The 21,057-nt window shown below is 39.1% G+C and overlaps 1 protein-coding gene across 2 annotated transcripts in view; it reads right to left on the bottom strand.

Annotated features, from left to right (window-relative positions):
- Positions 1-6,508: 6,508 nt before the first annotated feature.
- Positions 6,509-21,057, bottom strand: part of kcnh2b (potassium voltage-gated channel, subfamily H (eag-related), member 2b) — a 137,272-nt gene continuing 122,723 nt past the window's right edge. For both annotated transcript variants that reach the window (XM_086065575.1, XM_086065576.1), the window contains 16 exons: positions 19,535-19,714; positions 19,246-19,349; positions 18,811-18,949; positions 17,585-17,739; positions 17,352-17,446; positions 17,126-17,266; positions 15,661-15,860; positions 11,674-11,926; positions 10,352-10,545; positions 10,177-10,279; positions 9,936-10,081; positions 9,047-9,191; positions 8,781-8,970; positions 8,590-8,695; positions 8,394-8,483; positions 6,509-7,605 (listed from right to left, as the gene is read on the bottom strand). In XM_086065575.1, the coding sequence (XP_085921701.1) occupies positions 7,174-7,605; positions 8,394-8,483; positions 8,590-8,695; positions 8,781-8,970; positions 9,047-9,191; positions 9,936-10,081; positions 10,177-10,279; positions 10,352-10,545; positions 11,674-11,926; positions 15,661-15,860; positions 17,126-17,266; positions 17,352-17,446; positions 17,585-17,739; positions 18,811-18,949; positions 19,246-19,349; positions 19,535-19,714 (2,673 nt within the window). In that variant the 3' untranslated portion in view covers positions 6,509-7,173. The remainder of the gene's footprint in view (positions 7,606-8,393; positions 8,484-8,589; positions 8,696-8,780; positions 8,971-9,046; positions 9,192-9,935; positions 10,082-10,176; positions 10,280-10,351; positions 10,546-11,673; positions 11,927-15,660; positions 15,861-17,125; positions 17,267-17,351; positions 17,447-17,584; positions 17,740-18,810; positions 18,950-19,245; positions 19,350-19,534; positions 19,715-21,057) is intronic.

Here is a 21,057-nt window from a genome sequence, read left to right as displayed (position 1 = left end):
AAAGACAATACTGTGTCATTGTTTTTATATTGGGTCATTCTTTTATACTGTTATTTTCATTTAGGCACACGCAGAAAGAACTATAAAAAAAATATATATATATTTAAAGCAAAATAATAATAATAATAATAACTAGACTAAGTGCAATTTCTGCAGAAATTGTGCGGGGAAGCTGAATGCTAATAGCCGAATGCTAAGCTTGATGCTTATGAAGGAAATTGAAAGATAAATTATTTGAAAATTACAATTTTTAACTGTAGTTAAATGACAAATGAATAAAAAGAAAACTTAAACTGCAATCTGTCTGAGGTGGGATTTAATATAATTTCAGTGAAAATAAAATGCATTTATTTCCTCATACAGTCAGTTGGTATAACCCTTAACATAAGGGCCATGGAAACATTTACAATGTACAGTTGGCAGAGGGAGTTGAACCTGCGACCTCTTGGTAACTGGACAGTGCTTTACCAAACGCGCCACTAAGTAGTATTAGATAGCTGGTAATAAGTTGGAAAGTTGATATTTAACAATAAATTGCACCAATACTGCAAGTAGTGTGAAATCAGACGATATATTTCCAGGAAGGCGTGAATTTTTGAAGCAAGTTATAATGTGAATGGTGTAAATTGGATGTAATATCAAAATTAATGGGAAAAAAAAGTTAATATTAAATTATGCCACGGCAAAAAAAAGTGTGGAGAATAAAATGCTATAGTAAGTACAATAAAGAATCCTTCCAGCATTCCCACAATAAATAAAATAGATGTTTTCCTCCAAAATTGATCTAATTCTTATTATTGAGTCAGAACAATTAATCCGCACAAACTCAACAAAGTTGTTTTCAAAGATGTTTATTGAAATACATATTTTTGAAATTTTATAAACTTCAACCGTTGATAATGCTATCACACAATCAGAACCTGGAGCTGCACCATTTCCCCCCTCAAAATATGATATGAAATAAAAATGAACTCGATAATTGAATTCAATATAAGGACTGCAATTAGAAACAGATTATAAAGTTGTTGTTGTTTTTTTCCTGAACATCACACAACTCTTTAAAGTTTCAATGGAATTCTATGGGAAAACACAGCATACAGCATATGTGTGGAAAACTGCACTCAGGTGTGTTAACAATAGACATTCCAAGAGTTTAAGCCTTTAACTGGGTTCAAAGAGGGTTTGCAATAATTAAGGCGCACTTCGTTGAGCTTCCTATTACGGGCTTCCTAAATCAAGTGTCCCTTAAACTTGGGAGAGACACTTCCGTCCAGGACTGCCACACATGCGATCACTCCCATTACAGCAGTTGCCAATACAGTAGTCAGGATCCCTTTTTCTCCCATAACCTGCGTATTTGTATCACATAAATATGACTCTCCCGTCATTTGGAAGATTCCCGGGATCCGCTTTTAAATACAGTTTGCAAGCAAAACGGCTGTTTTGCACGTGAAATCATCTCATTTCCTCAAGATTTCCAGTGCAGCATGCAAATAAAAATGTGCACGATCTTCAAAGTCTTTAGCTTGGTCGTCTTCTGCTTCACCCACTTTTTTTTTTCTTCTTCTTCAATAGGGCACGTTTTCTCATAAGAAATGACTTTATTCACAAAATCCTCTATAGTGGTTCTGCATTTCAAAGCATGCCAAAGAAATGTTTCCGTTTCTGCATAGTGCTGGCTATACGAGTGCCAAAGTTTTGATAGCGTTACAAGAAGTACAAGTCGGTATGTACAGACGAAGAGTGACGCGAGTCGATCCAGTTTTTTGTGTAAACCTCGAGTGCTCCGAATATCTACAAATACGAGTCTGTTGGAACTCATATAGAAAGTTGAATAGAGCTGGAAAATGCTCAAAAGTATGGAAGAGCTAGCAAGCGAGTGTTTTTTTTATTTTTTTTATTTTTTGGGGACTCTTAAACATCCTTCATATTTCAACACCTTCCCATCTCATGCACTTAATAACACTTCCCATTTTGGTGCAAATCTTCTTTTTTCAAAGTGTAACCCATAGCGGTTTAAGATGCAGTATGCATTACATAATGTATTCTCTAGCATTGAATATTATGCTTACAAGGTCAAATAAGATACAACCACATTCTACATTTGAGGTCATAGTTCTTGAATGTTAAGTTACAGTTCAGGCCACTAGGTGACTTATTGTACTCAAAACAAGCAAAAAAATAAAATAAAAAATACACTCGCTACAGTACATGAGATGGCAAGGAGAGCCAAACTAATGTTAAAAAAAATAATAATAATAATTTAAGTACAGTGTAAGTTATTAGTTGCAAGCCTCACTGACACACAAAGAAATGATTTGGACTATAACAAAACATTTCTGTGCATCTTTTGAACGTGTGTAGGCAAATTGCACATCATGAAATGAAAAGCAGCATAAAAGCCACTCAAATGACGTGACCTTCTCATTAATATCGCAGCAAAAATCCACACGTTTTTATCCGTGACAGGGGGCGCGGCCATTTTGTCACTTGCTGGCCACTAAAAATGAGATCACGGTTGCTCGGGGGGCTCGGGCAACGACCAATCACGGTTCAGCCTGCGGACATCACATGACCCAACTGAGAAAACAGGTGAGCCGTGATTGGTCGTTACTTGAGCCCTGAGCACATGTAATGTCGACGGCAAGTGACAAAATGGCCGCCCCCTGAGATGGTTAAAAACAGGTGGATTTGACTTCTTTATTCATATTCCACAAACGCAATATTAATCAGAATAGAGTGTTTCGACTAGTAAAATATTATTGTAAAGAACGTTTTTGAGTTGATTTCCCCTTTAAATGTAATTTATACAATTTCCGAGCTATAATATCTGTAAAAGGGAACTATTTGGGCCACACTAAAAAGTCCTCTATTGTTCCATTGTGATGATTATCAACCAGTTTTATTCTCGGAATAAAAAATAAAAAACTATTTTGTAATTGTGGTACTTACTTAAGGGAAATTGTGAACCTTGAAAAGCGTCATGTGGATAATTCAATTTGATAAAAAAAATCGGTTTACTCTCCTCACCGACTTCATTTAAAGTCTGACCATTTTGTGTTTCTATTTGCGTTCACATGAAGTAGAGCAAAAATGTAATCAACCATCGCTTTGGTTCGATACTAAAAAGTGTACCTTTGCAAATCCATATATTCCAATAACGGACACTAATGAGGACAAACTCACAATACAGTATAATAATCTCTTAGTATGGGAGCTTAATCATCAATAACGTACTCATTTTGGACTTGCCTGAGCATCAACTGAATGACCTCACTGAACAAAAAAACAAAACACGAACATCTGGAAGAAACATGATTTGACATTTACAAATCTTTAAATAATACACAGACAAAAAAATAAATACATAAATGATCTCCGACCAGCAAGCAGCGAGATACAATCTTCCAAACGCCGCCTTAAAGGGGAAGTACGCCAGAATTGAAGTTGAAGGTTGTGACACGGCAAATGTTGACTCGATGTCCGCTCATTGTTTATCAGACGTGGGGGGGAAAAAAATGAACCAAAGGACACATTCCTGAGTGTCTATTAAACATTTGCACGGATTCATATATAAAGTGCTAAAACATGAATGGAAGTGTTGCGGCTGCTACAAATCGGTTTAAAGGACTATTGCACTAAGATTCCTGTTGGAGGCGCAGTGACTTCATGCACAACATTTCAGGGAAGACGATTAGAAAAGTGGGATGCAGGAGGGCTTATAAATCTTGAATTATAATTTTTTTTATTGTGGTTAATTGATGCTAAAAAAGTGTTGTTTCCCTATTATTATTATCAGTATATATATATATATATATGGTATATTATATACGGTATATAATATACATATACGGTATATTATATACTATAAAATATACGGAATATTATGTACGGTATATAATGACCCCGCCCGATAGGAAATCAAGAGAAATAATCAATCGCAGTGTCAAACCCCGCCATGATTATATAACCGGCAGAATGTCAGAAATCTGTGTAGCCCCAGTTCAGGCCCGATATTTAATATTTTAAAATATATTTAAAAATGATTTTCTCTTTCGTAGCATTAAAGCTACAAACGTTTACAATCTAAGATGGTGCAGAGTACTAGTTGGTCAGAGGTCAATCAATCAATCAATGAGGAGTTCAAATAATGTGAAGGGTGTCCCAAAAGTCACTATACACTTTTTGTAAGCATAAAACTTTTGCCCGTTGCTCACCGATTGCAAAAATAAGTTTTTCTTTCCCCCCGACTTCTAACTAATCAGCATCACTTTGCCATTTTCCAGTTAGTCATTCATGTTGTGGAGCATCATAATCATCTTTCACCTGATGCCTCTGAATTTGACGAATTGTACATAAAGCTTCTCATAGTTGCACTGAACTGCAGTCAGGGACAGAAAAACGTCTGGCTGGCAATTTTGAAAAGCTTGTCTAATGTTATTTGGCGAGGCACGGGCAAGGGAATATGCTTATAAAAAAAAAGAAAACTGCAAAGCTTAAGCTGCCAAATGCTGATGGCCTCACGTCTCTTCAAATGATACCTGAAATGAAACGATAGTGATTTTTGGGATATCCTGTCTAGTTTGCGCTTTGCAACTATAAAAATGAATCATACTGCATATGATCACATTTGTACATATACATTACATTTCTTTTTTGACTTCATTATTAAAGAAGCAGCAGCGTTATATGGAGGTAAATATGGTGCAAAAGTGCTGTACCTGTAAACAAATAATTGTGGTTGTAGTAAAAAAAAGAAAATATATATTTTGAAATATTAATTTGTATCTGTGAAAGTCGTGATTTGTACGCGTTTAAAAAATACCTGTAAAAGTAAAAAATTGTAACTGTAAAAAATATATTGCACCTGTAGAAAAAAAATGTTTCTGTAAAAGTTGTGATTTGTACCTGTAAAAGATAAATACCTGTAAAAAAAAATGTACGTGTAAAAAAAAAAAATTGTATCTGTAAAAGTCGTGATTTATACCTGTAAAAATGACAACTTGTAGTCAAAGAAGTCACCACTAGGAGTCACAAATGTTTTTTCTGTTGCTGTCCAGTCACGTGACTTTTGCATCAAATATCTCACATGTTGAAATTTCACACCTGGGACGTCCTCTTCTTTCAGAATGTTGCTACTCTGTTTGTCTGAAATTTCGGACCTTATGCATATTAATGAGAAAATGTGACTGAACCAATGAGGTTGAGCTTCAGCCCCGCCCAAATCTTCCAGAGCCCGCCCCCTTCTCTACAAATCAGTTTTACACCATCTTTAGCGAGATATTTGGTGCAACAGTCACGTGACTGGACAGCAGCACATACAAATTAACACTTTTTTTCTAGTTATTTTTTTTTTACAGGTATTTCATTTTTTACAGGTAAAAAAAAAGGACAGATAAAAAATCACAACTTTCACAAATACAAATTTAGATTTTTTGTTTTTTCTACAGGCACAATTTAAAAAAAAATTTACAGTTCATTTTTTTCAGGATATTTTTACTCATAATATTTTTTTACACAGGTAAACACGACTTTTACAGATACAAATTTTGATAATTTTTTCTACAGGTACAATTTTTTTTCTACAGGTGCAATTTCTTTCTTTTTTTTACAATTAATTATTTTACACGGGCACATTTTTTTACAGGTACAAATCACGACTTTTACAGATACAAATGTATATTTTTAATTTTATTTCTACAGGTACAATTTTTTTTTACAGTTAAAAAAATCTTTACAGGTATTTTTTTACAGGTACAAATCACAATTTTTACAGATAATCGTTTATTCTATAGGTACAATTATTTCTTTTTTTTTTACTACAATTACATTTTTTTTTTTCACAGGTACAAGTTACTTTTGCACCATATTTCCCTCCATATGTTACGGTCACCCTGTGTGTCCGAGCATCGTCATACTCCCGAGGATTATGTTTTAGGTAAGAATACAAATTCGGAAAACATTACGCCGAAGGATTAAAAAGTCTTGGGCAGACTCAGATGACCTTATTTTGAAACTTCATATTAAAGGGATTTTACATGAAAACAAAGCTCTAATTCTGAAAATTTACCTTAAAAAGTGAGAACAGCGTCCATCAACAGTGGGCAAAGCTGACGTACTGAAAAACCAAAATGAAAGCACGCACACAAAAAAGGAATAAAACATAAAGTGCACTCACTCATCTCTTCTTGCCAGTGTTTGCATATTGTACATAAAAGAATGGCGCATTCGTCTGGTCGTAAACTGTCTATTTCCGTAGCTCAGGACTGCTATGTACAATTTATAAGCATTCTGGGTGCTTAGGTGAAAAAAAAAAATGGACCAGTGAAATCTGAGGTAGCAAATTCAACAATGATAAACGAAAACCCACTGCGGACGTCGACTCTTCTGCAACAACTCAAAAGCTTACCAAGTTTGAAGACCGGGTTTGTGAACATGTTTGCTTTCGCCAATTTTCATGACTTCGGCATGCTGAGGGTTCGTACCCCCCCCCCCCCCCCGTGGGAAAATGTTGACATTGGTTCTGGTAGGGCAGCTGATATGCTCATCAAGAAAAAATCATGGCTTTTTTGAACCCACCAGTTCCCACCCCTGAGGTGCAAACCAGCCAGCCAGTCAAATGTGCTCTCGGGAAATCAGGGCGGAGCGTTTTTCTCCACCTGTCGGCGCGGGACATCGGGGGCGAGGAACCGTTGACGCAATGGGACAAGCGGGTTTCCTGTTAGGCCAGCTAACACTACATTTGGACCAAACCGGTTAGTGAGTTTTTGGAAGCGCCACTGACACATAAGAATCATTGTTTCAGTGCAAGACATGATGGCTACTTGTTTCGTTATTATTCGGTCTGCTGTTTTTTTGTTGTTGTTTTTTTTTGTCTTCACGTGTCCTCGATAAGTCGTCCAAGACTGGATTCAGCAGTAAAGGGATACTCTTGTAGGATTGCAGTCATTTTGAGAGTCAAGTGATGTTGCCCTGCTCTTTTTAGGGAGTTTCGATCATGGTTGTCCTTTTGAAAAGCTCTTCATGCGGAATGGGAAGAAACGTGGACGAGGCAAAAACATTATTTTACCCTCTGGGCGGAGACTGAACTGGTTTTTGGTTCCAAAGTTTGAAATGGAGCCAGTAGGATACATCTTCCGCAATCCCTCTCACTCTAGAACCTTCGGTTCTTCCTTAGCTCCCCCCTGGGTCCGAGCTGTGTCTCTGTGGTGTCCGTGAGTCCTGAGGCGTATGTGACTCTTGGAGAGACAACCTCCTTTGGGTTTCGGAATCCTGGGAAAATAGTCCCGTTGCAGCTGTTTGCTCACCACCGACGTCGATACACACCCCGGAACTCAATTCCAACCCTGTTCTTCTTAAGCTTGAGCTCATCCCAGAAGGTGAACCTGATCCTGCGCCGTTGCCTAAACCGAAGTCTACTGCTGGCTCTGAAATAGTCGCACCTCCAGTTTCCAATCTGATTTCAAGCTCCAAATGCTGCCCTAAGATGTCCAGTCCAGAGGAGGAGCGCTGGTTCCGGCTGGTGTCGATCAAAGGTGAGTCCTGCAGTTCTCGAGACTCGGGAGACGTGGCTGGGAACTCCTCAAAGTCCTGAGAGTCCAAGATCTGGGGGAAAGAGAAACAAGTGTCAGACGGAATCCATCCAACAATCCATCCATCCATTATCCATTCATCCATCTTTCCAGCCATCCGTCCAGCCATCTGAGCATCCATTCATCATCCACCCATCTGTCAATCATCCATCCATCATTCTTGCTTCCATCCATCCACCCAGCCGTCCATCCGTCATCCTTACATCATCCATTCAGCCATCATCCATCTTTCCAGCCATCGGTCCAGCCATCTGACCATCCATCCATTCATTCATCCATCATGCTTCCTACCTTCCTTCCTTCCTTCCTTCCATCCATCCATCTAATTATAGTAGTGCCTTGAGGCACGAATGCCAAATTCATTCCGTGACTTGTAACTTTTTTTTCTCAAATCATCATTCCCCATTGAAATGAACAGAAATGGCATTAATCTGTTGCAGCCTCCCCGCCCCCCCAAAACAACAAATACTTATGTGATGTGCATTTTAATAATGAAAATAGCATTCCTGGAATGGAATGTAAAGAATTAGAACACTTCTTTGCGGCGTCAAGCTTTTGTTGTGTGCAACTTGGCCACTGGGTGGCAGTAAAACACAGTAACCACCCATACATTATCTGAACCACTTATGCTTATGCTCTGCAGATAAATTAAGGTTTGAAGTTTTGGCATTAAACAGCTTGATGACGCTTTTTAAAAAATGTATTCGCTACTTAACAAAAAAAAAAAAAGGAAGCACGAACGTGAGTTCAATGTAAATAACAGTAGACTGTTGTATTTTGAGTGTTAGAAATGTTTTCCACCTGTGATAAGGAGGTCAGGCTGTTTGTCTTCAGTTGTGTAACAGGCAGGAACAGTTTCTCTCCTGTTCCTGGATCAGCGCATGGCGAGGCCTGTCATTGAGATAACATTATTACTTTAGAAAGTTTTCCTTTCTTGGCAACATTTTTTTTCGGTCCTGGTCGGGAGACCTTAACGTGTCCATTGTTCGGTTTCTACCTGAGGCGGCGATGATACAGCGCTATAGGCGGGGGGGACCAGAGCCATCTGCCTCTGCAGCAGCTGCATGATCGCTCCAACATCCGCTGACATGCGACTTTCCAATCTGCACGCAATATGTCATCGTCAACCGATGTTAGTTTGGACTGAAAATCCAGTTCAAACGTGTTCTATTTCTAATACGTCGATACCTGTGAAGTTGTTTTTGCATCATGTCGAGGCGCGTGTCCAGCTGGTTGCGCTCCTGCCGGCTCAAGCTGTGCAAAGGTGTGCTAAGGGGCGGGGGCGAGGCCAGGCTGCAGCTGGGAACCTCCTGGTATTGACCACCCCCTCGATTTTCCCCCCAGAAACTGAAGATGTTGGACACGCCTGAGAGGGCGCCTGATGATACAAGAGAGGAGAATGCGGAAGGAGAGTTTGAAAAAGAAAGATGAGGTTACGTTCAACAACATCGTACCCGACAATGCATTGCAGGTGTTGCCCGTCTTGACTTCGCCGTCCCCGTCTGCGTTCTCCGTGAAGTTCTTGTGTGCGGCCAGTCCATGATGGTTGTCCAACATTGCAGAAGACGGAGCGAGGCTGGTTACAACTGATTCTTCTCCCTTTCAGGTCACGACAGAATCATGTTACTTAAAACCCTCTTAAGGAAAGTGTCCAATTTTTAAAAAATATTAATATCAAATATAAAACATATGAAAAAAATCACTGAGTGAGCTGAAATTGCACCCAATTGTCCAAAACATGTCGAAGTTCAAAATGGCACTTCCAAAATTTCAAGTTTGAAGCAAATTTTTATAGTACACATCATTAAAAATGTCAAAATTTAGCCCCATTGACTCCCATTATATATCAGAATTGTTCATGTTTTTTGATGCACTGTACCCTGATGTGTTATAGTGCGTTTCCCGCGATTACCAAATGTATCCCTTCACTGGGGCAACAACTTAACATAGAAAAAATATATATATGTTTGACTTTAGAGTCATAAAAGCCATAATACACCAGATGGCACTAGAGAGATAATTATCATTTTTGGTTGCGCTGATATATATATATATATATATATATATATACAGATGATAGTTAGTTGTGCTCTTAGGACAATATTACTTTACTGTCCATAGAGGGCATCAAAAACAAACAAATAATAAATATACTATATGTATAGATAGGTCTGATGCCACTGAACATTTTGAGTGGTCGTAAGTAAAAAAATAAAAAATCAGAAATGACTTAGATATCACACTTCCAATAGTGAGCCAAATTCTGGCTCATTTGACGTATGTGTGGTAAAAAAACATTTTACCTTACGAGGGAGAAGACAAAAAAAAAAGTGGATTTAGTACCTCATCCCCGCTGGAATGGGAAGACACTGATCGGCGATACTGCCTCTTTGTTGCCTCTTGACGTTTTTGGTTGTGGGCTGCTTCTCTCTCTCTTCTCCTATTTACAGACTTGTGGGACTTTTTAATTTCGCCAACATCTGCGTCATCTGGTCAGGGAAGGGATCAAAAAAATGTCGAGGATTTCATGTAAGTGTATCACGAGACGAAAAAGTTCCTATAAAAGATATTGAGGATCTGTCACCTTTCTCTGTGCGTCGCCTGAATGATAATTTCCGTCTGCGTAATTTGTTGAACCCTCCACATTTAGACTCATCACTGCTAGGAGAGCCTGGGATCATGTTGGTCTGAATAATATAACATGAGCAATATAAATCACATATTTATTATAATTTTTTTGAATGATGTATAAAACTCACATCACGCAGGTTGAAAGTAATTTCCAGGTTGTTCCAGAAGTGTTCTGCAAATTCAGGATACATGTCCAGCACCTCTAGAACGTCTTCTCTGAAGATTTTGTGAAGGTCGCAGTAGGTTAGAGCCCTCACGTCTGCGTTGGATTTGCCCGGTCGAGCATACAGGTTGATTGGTTCACCGAAGATGTCGTTCTTTCCTGGCGATTATAAGCAGAGACAAATAAAGAGAAGAATGTGAAAACAGCAACATATTGGACATCTGCTTAATGCCCCGATAAAATTGCATGTAATTGAAGGCAATTTTCCCCAAAAATGCATCTATCGGACATGTATGCTTTTATTTCTCTATTGTAAAATGGCCAAAAGAGGGCCACCAATACTGGTATCAGCAGCCAGCCTCCACGAGTATTGATACTTTAAAATAAAGGTATCGGCACAGATAGTGATTCCTCGTTTTGGCACTCATCCATCAGTATACATATATATTAGTATATTAGGAATGGGCAAGTATTGGGACAATAAGCGGTATTGGTACACATGACAGTGGCCGACACTGCCCTCTTGTGGCCATTTTTTTAGATCAGGAACTAGAAATTAGAAAGGGAAAATGCTATACAGGTATTGGGGTATAAAGTATTTAGGTTTAAAAAAATATCTGTCAAGTATGAGTGGTATTGGTACTTGGTATCGGTCACTAATCAAGATTTGAGTACTCGTACTGGTATCGGTCTGGAAACAAAGTGGTATTGAAAATCCCTGATATATATATATACAGTTGTTAAATTAATATTGTACAGAGTGAGCATTACTACCTATGTAAATGGTGTATATTTGTTTTTGGCCAATTGCTGTACAGTATAAAGTTGTATCTTTATGTCTAAAAAAAATGAATACATTTAGGGAAAAAAACTAAACATAAAAGTGAATTATTATTATATTATTAGTAAAACAATTTTAACACAACTGATCATTTTAAAGAATTTATCCATTGGATTCCGTGTCCAGACTATGAAAAAAATGTGAACTTTATACTTAAGTCATCAGGAAGCCAGAAGTTATTTTTAATACCAACGCGCACAAAGTAAAAGTATTATCAAGTAATTCTGAGCATTTGATGTCCATTTGAGTCCTCCTGGTGACATACAGTAGGCCGACAGTATACAAGTATACTTTAATCTGACATGAAACTTTGATCAAATAACCAGCAGAGGGCGCCTATAAACTAATGTACAGTAAAAGTTTGTTGTTGTTGTTGTTAAGCATTACTCACATTAAAGCAACATCAACAAAAACGACAACATAAGAAAAGGCAAGCGACAACTTACCTAATATGGCAACCACAACATCTCCTCTTAGTATCTCTATGGATCCTCTTGATATAAAGTAGATTGCCGTGAGGACGTCCCCGGCGTGGACCAGCGTGTCACCCGGGGGTGCGTGGGTGGTCTTAAACTTCATGGCCAAGGCCCTGAGGCAGCCCTTGGTGGAGCCTTTAAAAGCCTTACAGTTCTCCAGCAAAGTCCGGTTGAGGTGGAGACAGATGTCCGCCTGGAGACACTCGGGGAAACCTTTTAACACCTGGGGGGGGGGGGGGGGAGATCCAAAGAGGCCAAAGATAAATGGGGTAGGAGATGAAGTGGAGATTGAGATTGTCAGGAGGGGGTGGGGGGGGGGGGGGGGTGGGGGTGGGGGGGGGGGGGGGGGTGGGGGGGGGGGGTAAAAAGAAAAGTGAGGAGGAGACAATGGGAAAGAAGGAAGGTTAGGAGGTGTTAGAAATGCAGCAGTTGAATCGATAGAAGAGGGTTACATTACATCGGTACGGATACATCCCATTAGCATTGATGAGGGGATTAATAAAGTTTAGATTCGTGGATAAAAAAAAAACCCAATATGTTCAAACTATTCCATTTAACTAAATTAATTTATTGTGAACTACTTTCCAAGTATCCCCCCACCCCCCCCACCGCGCCCCCATGTAGCTCATTCACTGCATTGACAGCTACAAACGTCAAAAATTCATTTGAACTATTTTTATTCGTTTTTTTCTCCATTTTTGTTAACATGAGTATGAAAACCTAGATTTTTTTTGTACATTTAGAAAAAAATTGTGATTAATCGAGAGTTAACTAGTGAAGTCATGCGATTAATTACGATGACAAATTTTAATCGCCTGATGCCCCTAATTTGTAATAACCTTTTCTTAAAAATAAAAACAATCTTTAAAATTTTTAATAATGTATTTTTTTAAGAAAAAAATCTTAAAAATTAGGGATGTCGGGCGATTACAATTTTTAAACGTAATTAATCGCATGACTTCACTAGTTAACTCACGATTAATCGCAAATTTTATATCTGTTCTAATACCAAAAAAATAATTCTAGGTTTTTATACTTTTGTTAACAAAAGTGGGAAAAAATGTTAAACCAGAAATAGTTCAAATGAATGTTTGACGTGTATAGCCGTCAGTGGCAGTGAATGAGTTAAAAAGAGCCCTCAATAGAGCTAATCAAATCTTAATGATACACACTTAGAAAGAAATAACCATCATGTCTGGGCTGTAGCTGTAATCAAACACAATACGGTATTTAATTTGTATTTCGCTTTTGTATGAAAAGCGAGCCATTGAGTTGGAGGCCAAATGGTTTGATGAGGCTCCGGTGGATCATTATTTCGCTTTATTCAGGGCTCAGAAATGAGCAGTTTGGCAAGCAGCATGGATTAGGGAATGTTTACAGTAATGCTTGTTAGGACTGCGAGGAGAAGACCAAGTAGCTTTTTCACTGACTGGGCCAATTTTTTGTGTGATCTCTTTGCAGCAGGTGAGGAATATTGTGAGTCGATGTTTTATTTTATTTTATTTTTTTAACAAATATCGAAGTATATGTTCCCAAAATATGTAACAGGTGAATATGTGGGGAAGTAGTAGGCGACTTCGTGGTGTCCAAACTATTTGTGGCCCGCCATCCACCATTTTGTGGCCCGCGACATTAGGTATTGTGCAATTAATCGAAATTCAAATATTTTGATTATTACACTACGCAATTAAAAAATCAGCATAATCGTAAAAAAAAAAGGAGAGATTATTAATACAAATTTTGAGTTGTTTGAGTTTACATTTATACATTAACACTTTTTTTATTTTTATTTCAAAATAACAAATTTAAGAAATTGTGTTTCATTCAAAAGGAACTTGCGTAATTAAAGGGTTTCGAAGAATTTGATATGTTTTAGTAATTTTTACGTTTGAACATTTTCTTGTTTTGTAGCAAAAAATAAATGATCGTGATTTCAATTATGACCAAAAATAATCATGACTAACATTTTCTTCATAATCGAGCAGCTGTACGCGGCATGAACTAAAAATGACATCTGCTTCGAATAAATTGATTGTATACACTGTATGCTTTTCCTAAATATGCATATGAGCTGTTTACAATGAAACCAAACGACAAAATGTCATTTTACGACAGATTGCTTCTGTTTTTGTTCTAAATGTAGAGTTGAGTTTCGGCTTGAAAAACGTCTTAAACATCACTTCCACGCTTTGAACAAATCGCTGCACTCAGAAGAAACGTGCAAAAAACAGCAGAGATGTATTCTGACAGTGAATATTTATGCAGCGTGAATAAAAAGCATATACTTTGAAAGGTAACAGTTCAGCAAATGCACCATGAAACAAAGAAAGGTCTTCTACCTAAGTTCGTAGCAGCGCATTCTAATGGCAAACTTGCACCTTTAACATTAAAAGGGTTGTTGAGTAGGAAGCCAAGAGTTTAATTAACATAAAAAAAAAAGGAGAATAATGGTGAGGGAGGTTTGTACTGTAGTCGCGTGTGTTGAATGCACACTTGTGCTCTGTGCAGTCAGTCAGAGTTATGAGTGGGCCAAAGTTGCCACCTAAAAGGTTTGGGGCTCCCCACGCTTGCAGCAAACTCATTAAAATTGCACCCATTCTTCACAATAATAACACTCTACGGGCCTGCTCGCTTTGTTCCTGCTGAAACATTCACAACGGCTTCCACAGTTTCATTTTACAGTGAAACTCCAGAAAACAGTAGACATGCACTGTTAAAACTCACAAACTGCTGACGCGTGTCCTTTGAGGTAAAAGCAGAGTGGGGAGCGGCTCTATGGAGGACCGACCACCAAAAAGTACGGAAGAGGATTAGGGCCAGAGAAGAAAGAAAACAAATCATTTGGCAGGATTCTGACTTTATTCTCAGAATTCTGACATTAAAGCGGGAATTCTGACTTTAAATTGAGAATTTTGACTTTAATTTCAGAATTCTCACTTTAAAGTGAGAATTCAGACTTTAATCTCAGAACTCTCACTTTCTTTTCAGAATTCTCACTTTAATGACAGAATGCTGACTTTATTCTCAGAATTCTGACATTAAAGTGAGAATTCTGACTTTATTCTGACTTTAAAGTGAGAATTCAGATTTAAATCTCGGAATTCTCGCTTTACACTCAGAATTCTGACTTTAAAGGGAGAATAATAGTAGTACTAATACAATTAGAATTCTGACTTTAATCTCTGAATTCTAACTTTAAAATTCAGACTTTTAAGTCAGAATTCTAAAGTCAGAATTCTGAGAATAAAGTCAGAATCCTGGAACCCTTATTCCCCCTCTTCACTGGCACCCAATCTTCCGTAACACGACGCGACGGTTCTAACGATGACATCCACCGACTCAAGCTGAACATCCCCCGTGTCAGTGGAAGTGAACTGTGCGACATGTTTATGATTACACGTGTGTGCGCGTCTGTCACATCTGCGTCAAAGCAATCTCGCCAGCGGTAGCGAGCGAACGAGGCCGACCGGGATCGTGAGCTCCCCATTGGCTGTGACTAACGGCTCAGGCGGTGGTCGCTTGTATCCACTGACAGGTGTGATTCATGACCATTGTGTACATTATACCGCCTTTGTGGTCAGCACAACTGAATGACTTGATCACCGGCCATGCATGTTTCATTTACCCCCAAGGGTTTCATGTGTGTGTCATGATTGGCAGTGTACATACTCGCCTTCATATATGATCTTGTGCTGGCCCAAGCGTGACCAACACTCTTGAATTGCTCAAGGGAAGGAGTGTGTGTGTGTGCTATTTATAATACTCACATCATTCCTATTTTCTCTGATGGTGTCGGACCATGCATGCTGAGACAAAGTCTTCCAATCATCCTATTAATGTACAACGTAGGCTCAAAATGCTACTCTGGCCCGCAAGTGCGTATTTAACGCGGAACACTCACGTCCTGGCGTGCACACGCAGCGATTGGGCACACGCGCGCGGGTCCGAGATACTCACGGCGTTCATGTCGATGCCATTGGTGTAGGACCAGGCGTGTTGGAAATACTCCTCCAGCCTCTGCCTGAGCGGGTTGGGGATCTGGTGGAAGCGGATGAACTCCCTGACTCGGAGCATCTGGGTGTGGTAGCGGGCCGTCCCCGAGTACAGCCGCTGGATGATGGCCGAGACGTTGCCGAAGATGCTGGCGTACATCAGGGCTGGTTGGGGGGAAATTATACATGAGTTGAGATGGATTTAGGGGAATAGAGAGTGACAAAAACCTGAAAGAGTTGCAACGCATTCCACTAACATGACCTGACGTGAACGTTTTCTACATTTGAAACAAAATAGATGATTCAAGATGACAGCTTTCCGGTGATCAGGAGAATTTTGTCACTGTCATTTAAGCTTTCTTTTGGTAGGTTCCATGTTTTTATAGCAATGGAACACATTATTCTGTGGACCTTGCCAAATCAGTCAAAATCCAGTAAAACAGCCGGGAGCGAAGGGGGTTGCTTCAGTGAAAATGGCTGGGAGTGAATGAGTTAATTGACTCCAATTAACTTTTTTTGTGTGCTACTTTTCACACTTCGGAAGAGTGAGGTAGCAAGATGAGATACTGGAAACACAGGTGACATTTTGCTCTGATTATTGTGCATTGTATTGCCAGTGGGTACTAGTTAGCCCCAATGACAACATGGGTCTGTTCTAAAACTAGAAGAAATAAAACGAAAAGATGTTAACATTTATTTATTTAAACTTCACACTATACACCTTTCTTTCCAACTCACCTTTGTTTATAAAGCACTTGTTTAACTACTTTCCTACCAATAACGTTAATTAACGTTAACGGAAATCCCAACAAATACTGCCAATAACGTTAATTGACGTCAACTACGTTTGTGTGTGTTTTTTTTCAATAGGCAGCGCAACATCTTGAGCTGCTCTGGTTTCATGAATGAGCTGGACATTTTTTTTTAAAAACACCCAATAACTATGGCCAGCTGATGGCAGCATTGTATCTATTTTTCAATGGGCTACCATGGTTTAAATGACATGAAAACATGGCGGATCTTAGGAAATACAACATTTTCAAGGATGTTGTGAATGATCAAAGCGTTTGTCACTTTAAATCTAATTCACAGAGCGTCACTAAACAAACAAATATTTGTGTCAAAGTCACTGTTGTGCAGAAAATGTATCTTTTTTCATTTTTTCCATTATAGCTTGGTGTTACTCAAATTACCTATTTTCAAATGGTGATTACTAAAGAACGGAATAAGGTAAAATCATATTTTTTTGTTAATGAGAGAATGGAATCCAATCTTTCATTTGGTATCCACCATGTTTACGTAGTCACAGCACACAATATTCTGCTTGCCTTGAAAAACGAGTGAAAATGCTCGAAATCGGCTGGCACTGTCGGGGTTGTTTTTTTGGGATAACGTTTGGCGGTAAAAGAGTTAACGATCTTATGACTTACATCCAATGAGCATGACACAGATGGAGAAAATCTTCTCCGAGTTGGTGTTTGGGGAGACATTTCCGAACCCGACACTTGTCAGACTGCTGAAGGTGAAGTACAGAGCAGTGACGTACTTGTCTTTAATGGAGGGTCCCGTTCCTGGTGAAGCACAACGGTTACATATGCATTAAGGCTACAATATTTGTTACACGAATAATACCGACATCATTCTGATTATCAGTACCTGGGATGGAGTCGTTGTATTGTTTTCCCAGTTGGTCCCCGAGTGTATGGAGCCACCCAATTGAGCCGTTCCGCTCCACGCTACCGATGGCATACCTGGGGATTATAAATCGTAGATTAAGCCTTAAATATGACAGTGGAAAATCTAAATATCAAATGTAAGATTAAAATGTTGTTTTCAAATTCATGCATAGAAATGCAGTACATTTTCCGATATATGCGAGGCTAATGTACCAGATGCAGGCCAGCCAGTGTGCGATGAGGGCAAAAGTGCACATGAGGAGGAAGAGGACAGCTGCGCCGTATTCTGAGTAGCGGTCCAGTTTTCGTGCTACGCGGACCAATCGCAGGAGACGGGCTGTTTTCAGCAGCCCGATCAGAGTTGTGGTCTGATGAGCGCAAAAGAGAAAAGAAAGTTACACAGTGTGTGCCTTAGAGCATAAGCGCACCTCTTTCCGTTCGTGCCCATACAATGAATACAGTTAATAATAAAAAACTGCTTAGACAGAGAACCTAGTCCTATACTGTATGTGTGCGCGCGCGTGTGTCCTCACGGTAAGTAATAACTGTCTGCTAAGAATAATCTGCAATTTCTCGGTTCAGTGGCTTTTCTGGGCAACATCAATGAAATCAACCCTCGAGGCACCATTAAGAATGTCGGCAAGTTTCTAAAACGTACTCATTTTTGGGGGGTAAAATTGCAACACATGAGATAAATAGTCATATTGAAACTTATTCAAATGTCATTACACAGAGATTAAGTAGCACTTAGAATAACCCCCGGGCCGAGCTGCTCTAGTGAATCAATCGTTCTTGGCCTCAGTGGTTTTGGTCCTCATTAGGACATACCCTCAGAGGGTCTCTCGCTTCCTGACTCTTGGTTGGCCTTCCTCGCCTCTTACCCTCCTACCCAACCCAACGTCATTAGATCACCTTTGTTGCCTCGCTTTTATTCACTTTTCATAAATGTAGATCGAAATACATGTTGAACTCATTCACTTCCAGCCATTTTCACTGAAGCAACCCCATTCGCTCCCAGATGTTTTTCTGGATTTTGACAGATTTCGCAAGGTCCACAGAATATTCTGCTTTCTTGCTATAAAAACATGGAACCTACCAAAAGAAAGATTAGAGTCTCATCTTTCATCAGAAAAAAAAAAAAGTATATTTGTATCTTTTTTACGTTGTGCAGCAATTAGCATTAGAATATAGCTGGCTGATCTCTTATACTCGGCTGGCCGTTTTTTGTAATAACTTCCCATTTAAGTGACCTCTTCATGTCAGAAGCTATATCAAAGCCTTCTGTATGCTCTAGCATAAAAAATACTTTAAAAAAAAACAACATACAAATACGTTTTGGGGAGTGAATGACAAAGTATTAAAAAAACCTATTTATAGGTATTTGGGTGTGAATGAGTTAAATATGCATGTATGTGTTGGTGGCTCCAAATGTGCCTTACCTCTTCCCCACTGCGATAAATGAGAAGGTCGAAGGGAATGGCGGCCACCATATCAATGAGGAACCAGCCTTTAAAGTAGTGCACGGCGATTCGCAGTGGATGGCTCACCACCTCATCGTTGGTATTCACATATGTTGTCCTGAGAGAAGAAAGTAGGTAAACCCAAACATCACTTGCTTTTTCAATTATTAGCAGATATTGTTATGTATAGTAACTTTACTCAATTTGTTGTCTGTATTTTACTATATTTTTTAAAGTGACACTTGACATTTTCACGTAGGGGTGTACTCGCTTTTGTTACCAGCAGTTTACTTTTTAATGAATCCATTTTTTTTTTTAAATTGGATTACATTTGAGTTTATTCACACATCTTTTGAGAAAACTGACTGCTGACTTCTTCCTTGACAGATGAGTGAGCATTTTTGTAATTCACACCTGAAATTGATGACGATGTCGATAATAAACATGATGTCCACTATGAGGTCCACCACATTGAGAGGGGAGCAGGAGTAACCGCAGCGCTGCATGGCCGCTTCTTCCTGAGATGAAAACGAGGATATAAAAAGATGAGAGAAGATCATTATAAGAGGCTAAAATTAGAGAGCGGATGTCTCCCGCCCGTCCATTGCTTTCAGACGGATGAACATGCACTACCTGGTCAAAAATCTTAAAATACCAGCAAGGTGGTATTAGTCTAATCTTTGTGTGCATTTTCATTACACACCTGGTCGTTTAGGAGGAAAGCAGCCGAGTAAGGTGTCAGGATGGCGGTGTAGATGACCAGCAGTAGGATGAGCCAATCCCACACGGCCTTGAAGGGACTGTAGTGCAACACTGTCCAGCTGTGGATGCGAGGAGCCTGGAGCTTGTACTCTGGCAGAACATCTGCACCCAGCGAGAGCACCTGGGAGGAAGGCAGAAGAGAAGATCAAAAGGGTTAGTGGACAAGCCCTGCCAGGAAATACCAAAAATCGGCAAGTCATTGATTGAAATTTCATTAGCGTCCATCCTAAACTTTTATCACGCTTGGACAGACAAAGGAACCTATTACCTATATTTTTGGGGTACTTTCTCCCACACACAAGGAATAGGATTTTGGGTATCACACTGCAGAACTGAATCGCTTTTACTGGCTGTAATATATTCCAGCATCTGCACTTGCAGGAATGAATCCGTGACAGAGGCATCAGGGAAGCCTGCCTTGTGTTTCTGCCTAATAGAATCAAACAATGAATCACGAGAGCGTGCCTTGGGCTGAAAGAATACTGAGCATCAGAATGCATTTTTTGATAGTCCATACAGGCATGTCAGAGAGCTGCGAAGTGAATGTAGAACTCACACACAAAGAAACAATAAGATGCCTTGCAAATCTCGTGGCATTGTTGTTATGCTCACAAAGTGACTCCTGTTTGGGGGCGGCCAAAGACAGTTTAAGAGAAGGAACTATTTTGGGTAGATTAGACCTTCTTCCGCCTCTGTAAAAATGTTAATACATTTTTGTGTGTGATTTTTTATTTTATTTATTTTTTAAATGTTATATTATATATTATTATAGATTTTGAAATTGTAATACATTCTATGGTCAGTCAAAAGTTCAGATGTCGAGACACATTTGAGTGCCGAGATGCAGACTTGTCTTTGACTACAGCTGTCTGTCCCGTAAAGATTATATTTTTTCGAAAGTCACCTCACGTCTTGCATGCTGTTGGCAATCTATCGAGCGCAATCCCCAGCGCAGCAAAACATTTTTCAAATCATCTTTGACATTTGACCCTGAAGTTGATGGGGTTCATTTCGCCTGCATCAACAAGTCGCAATTGTGAGGAGGTGCTCATCCCACAGGGTAATTAAAAATTGATTAAATATCTTGTAGATGTGTGACCATAATTAATGTCCGGTTTCTATGTTATACTGTCAATGCTGACAAAAAAAAAATACATGAAGACATGCTGCAATTATAATTCTGTCATCCATCCATTCATCTTAGATACAAATGAGAAGGAATGGCTACAAACTCATGGGAACAAAATACAAGCTGAGATTCAAACTAAGAACCTCTGACTGTGAGGCCAGAGCCACCATGTTGCCTGTTTTAGCCATTTGAAATTTAATACTGGCCTCGAGGCTGTTGTTTTATGTCATGGAAGAACATCATGTGGCAAAAATAATAAATAAATAATTATTATAACTCATTAATAAAAAATTAAAAAAAATGGCAAAATGCTTTTTGAGACAGTGTGTAGTCCC

The sequence above is a fragment of the Leptonotus elevatus genome, chromosome 21, assembly GCF_054856555.1.
Source record: "Leptonotus elevatus isolate MCC_2025b chromosome 21, RoL_Lele_1.0, whole genome shotgun sequence".
NCBI classification, from domain to species: Eukaryota; Metazoa; Chordata; class Actinopteri; order Syngnathiformes; family Syngnathidae; genus Leptonotus; species Leptonotus elevatus.
The sequence above is the reverse complement of the archived record's forward strand: the minus strand, read 5'-3'. Positions and strand labels throughout refer to the sequence as shown.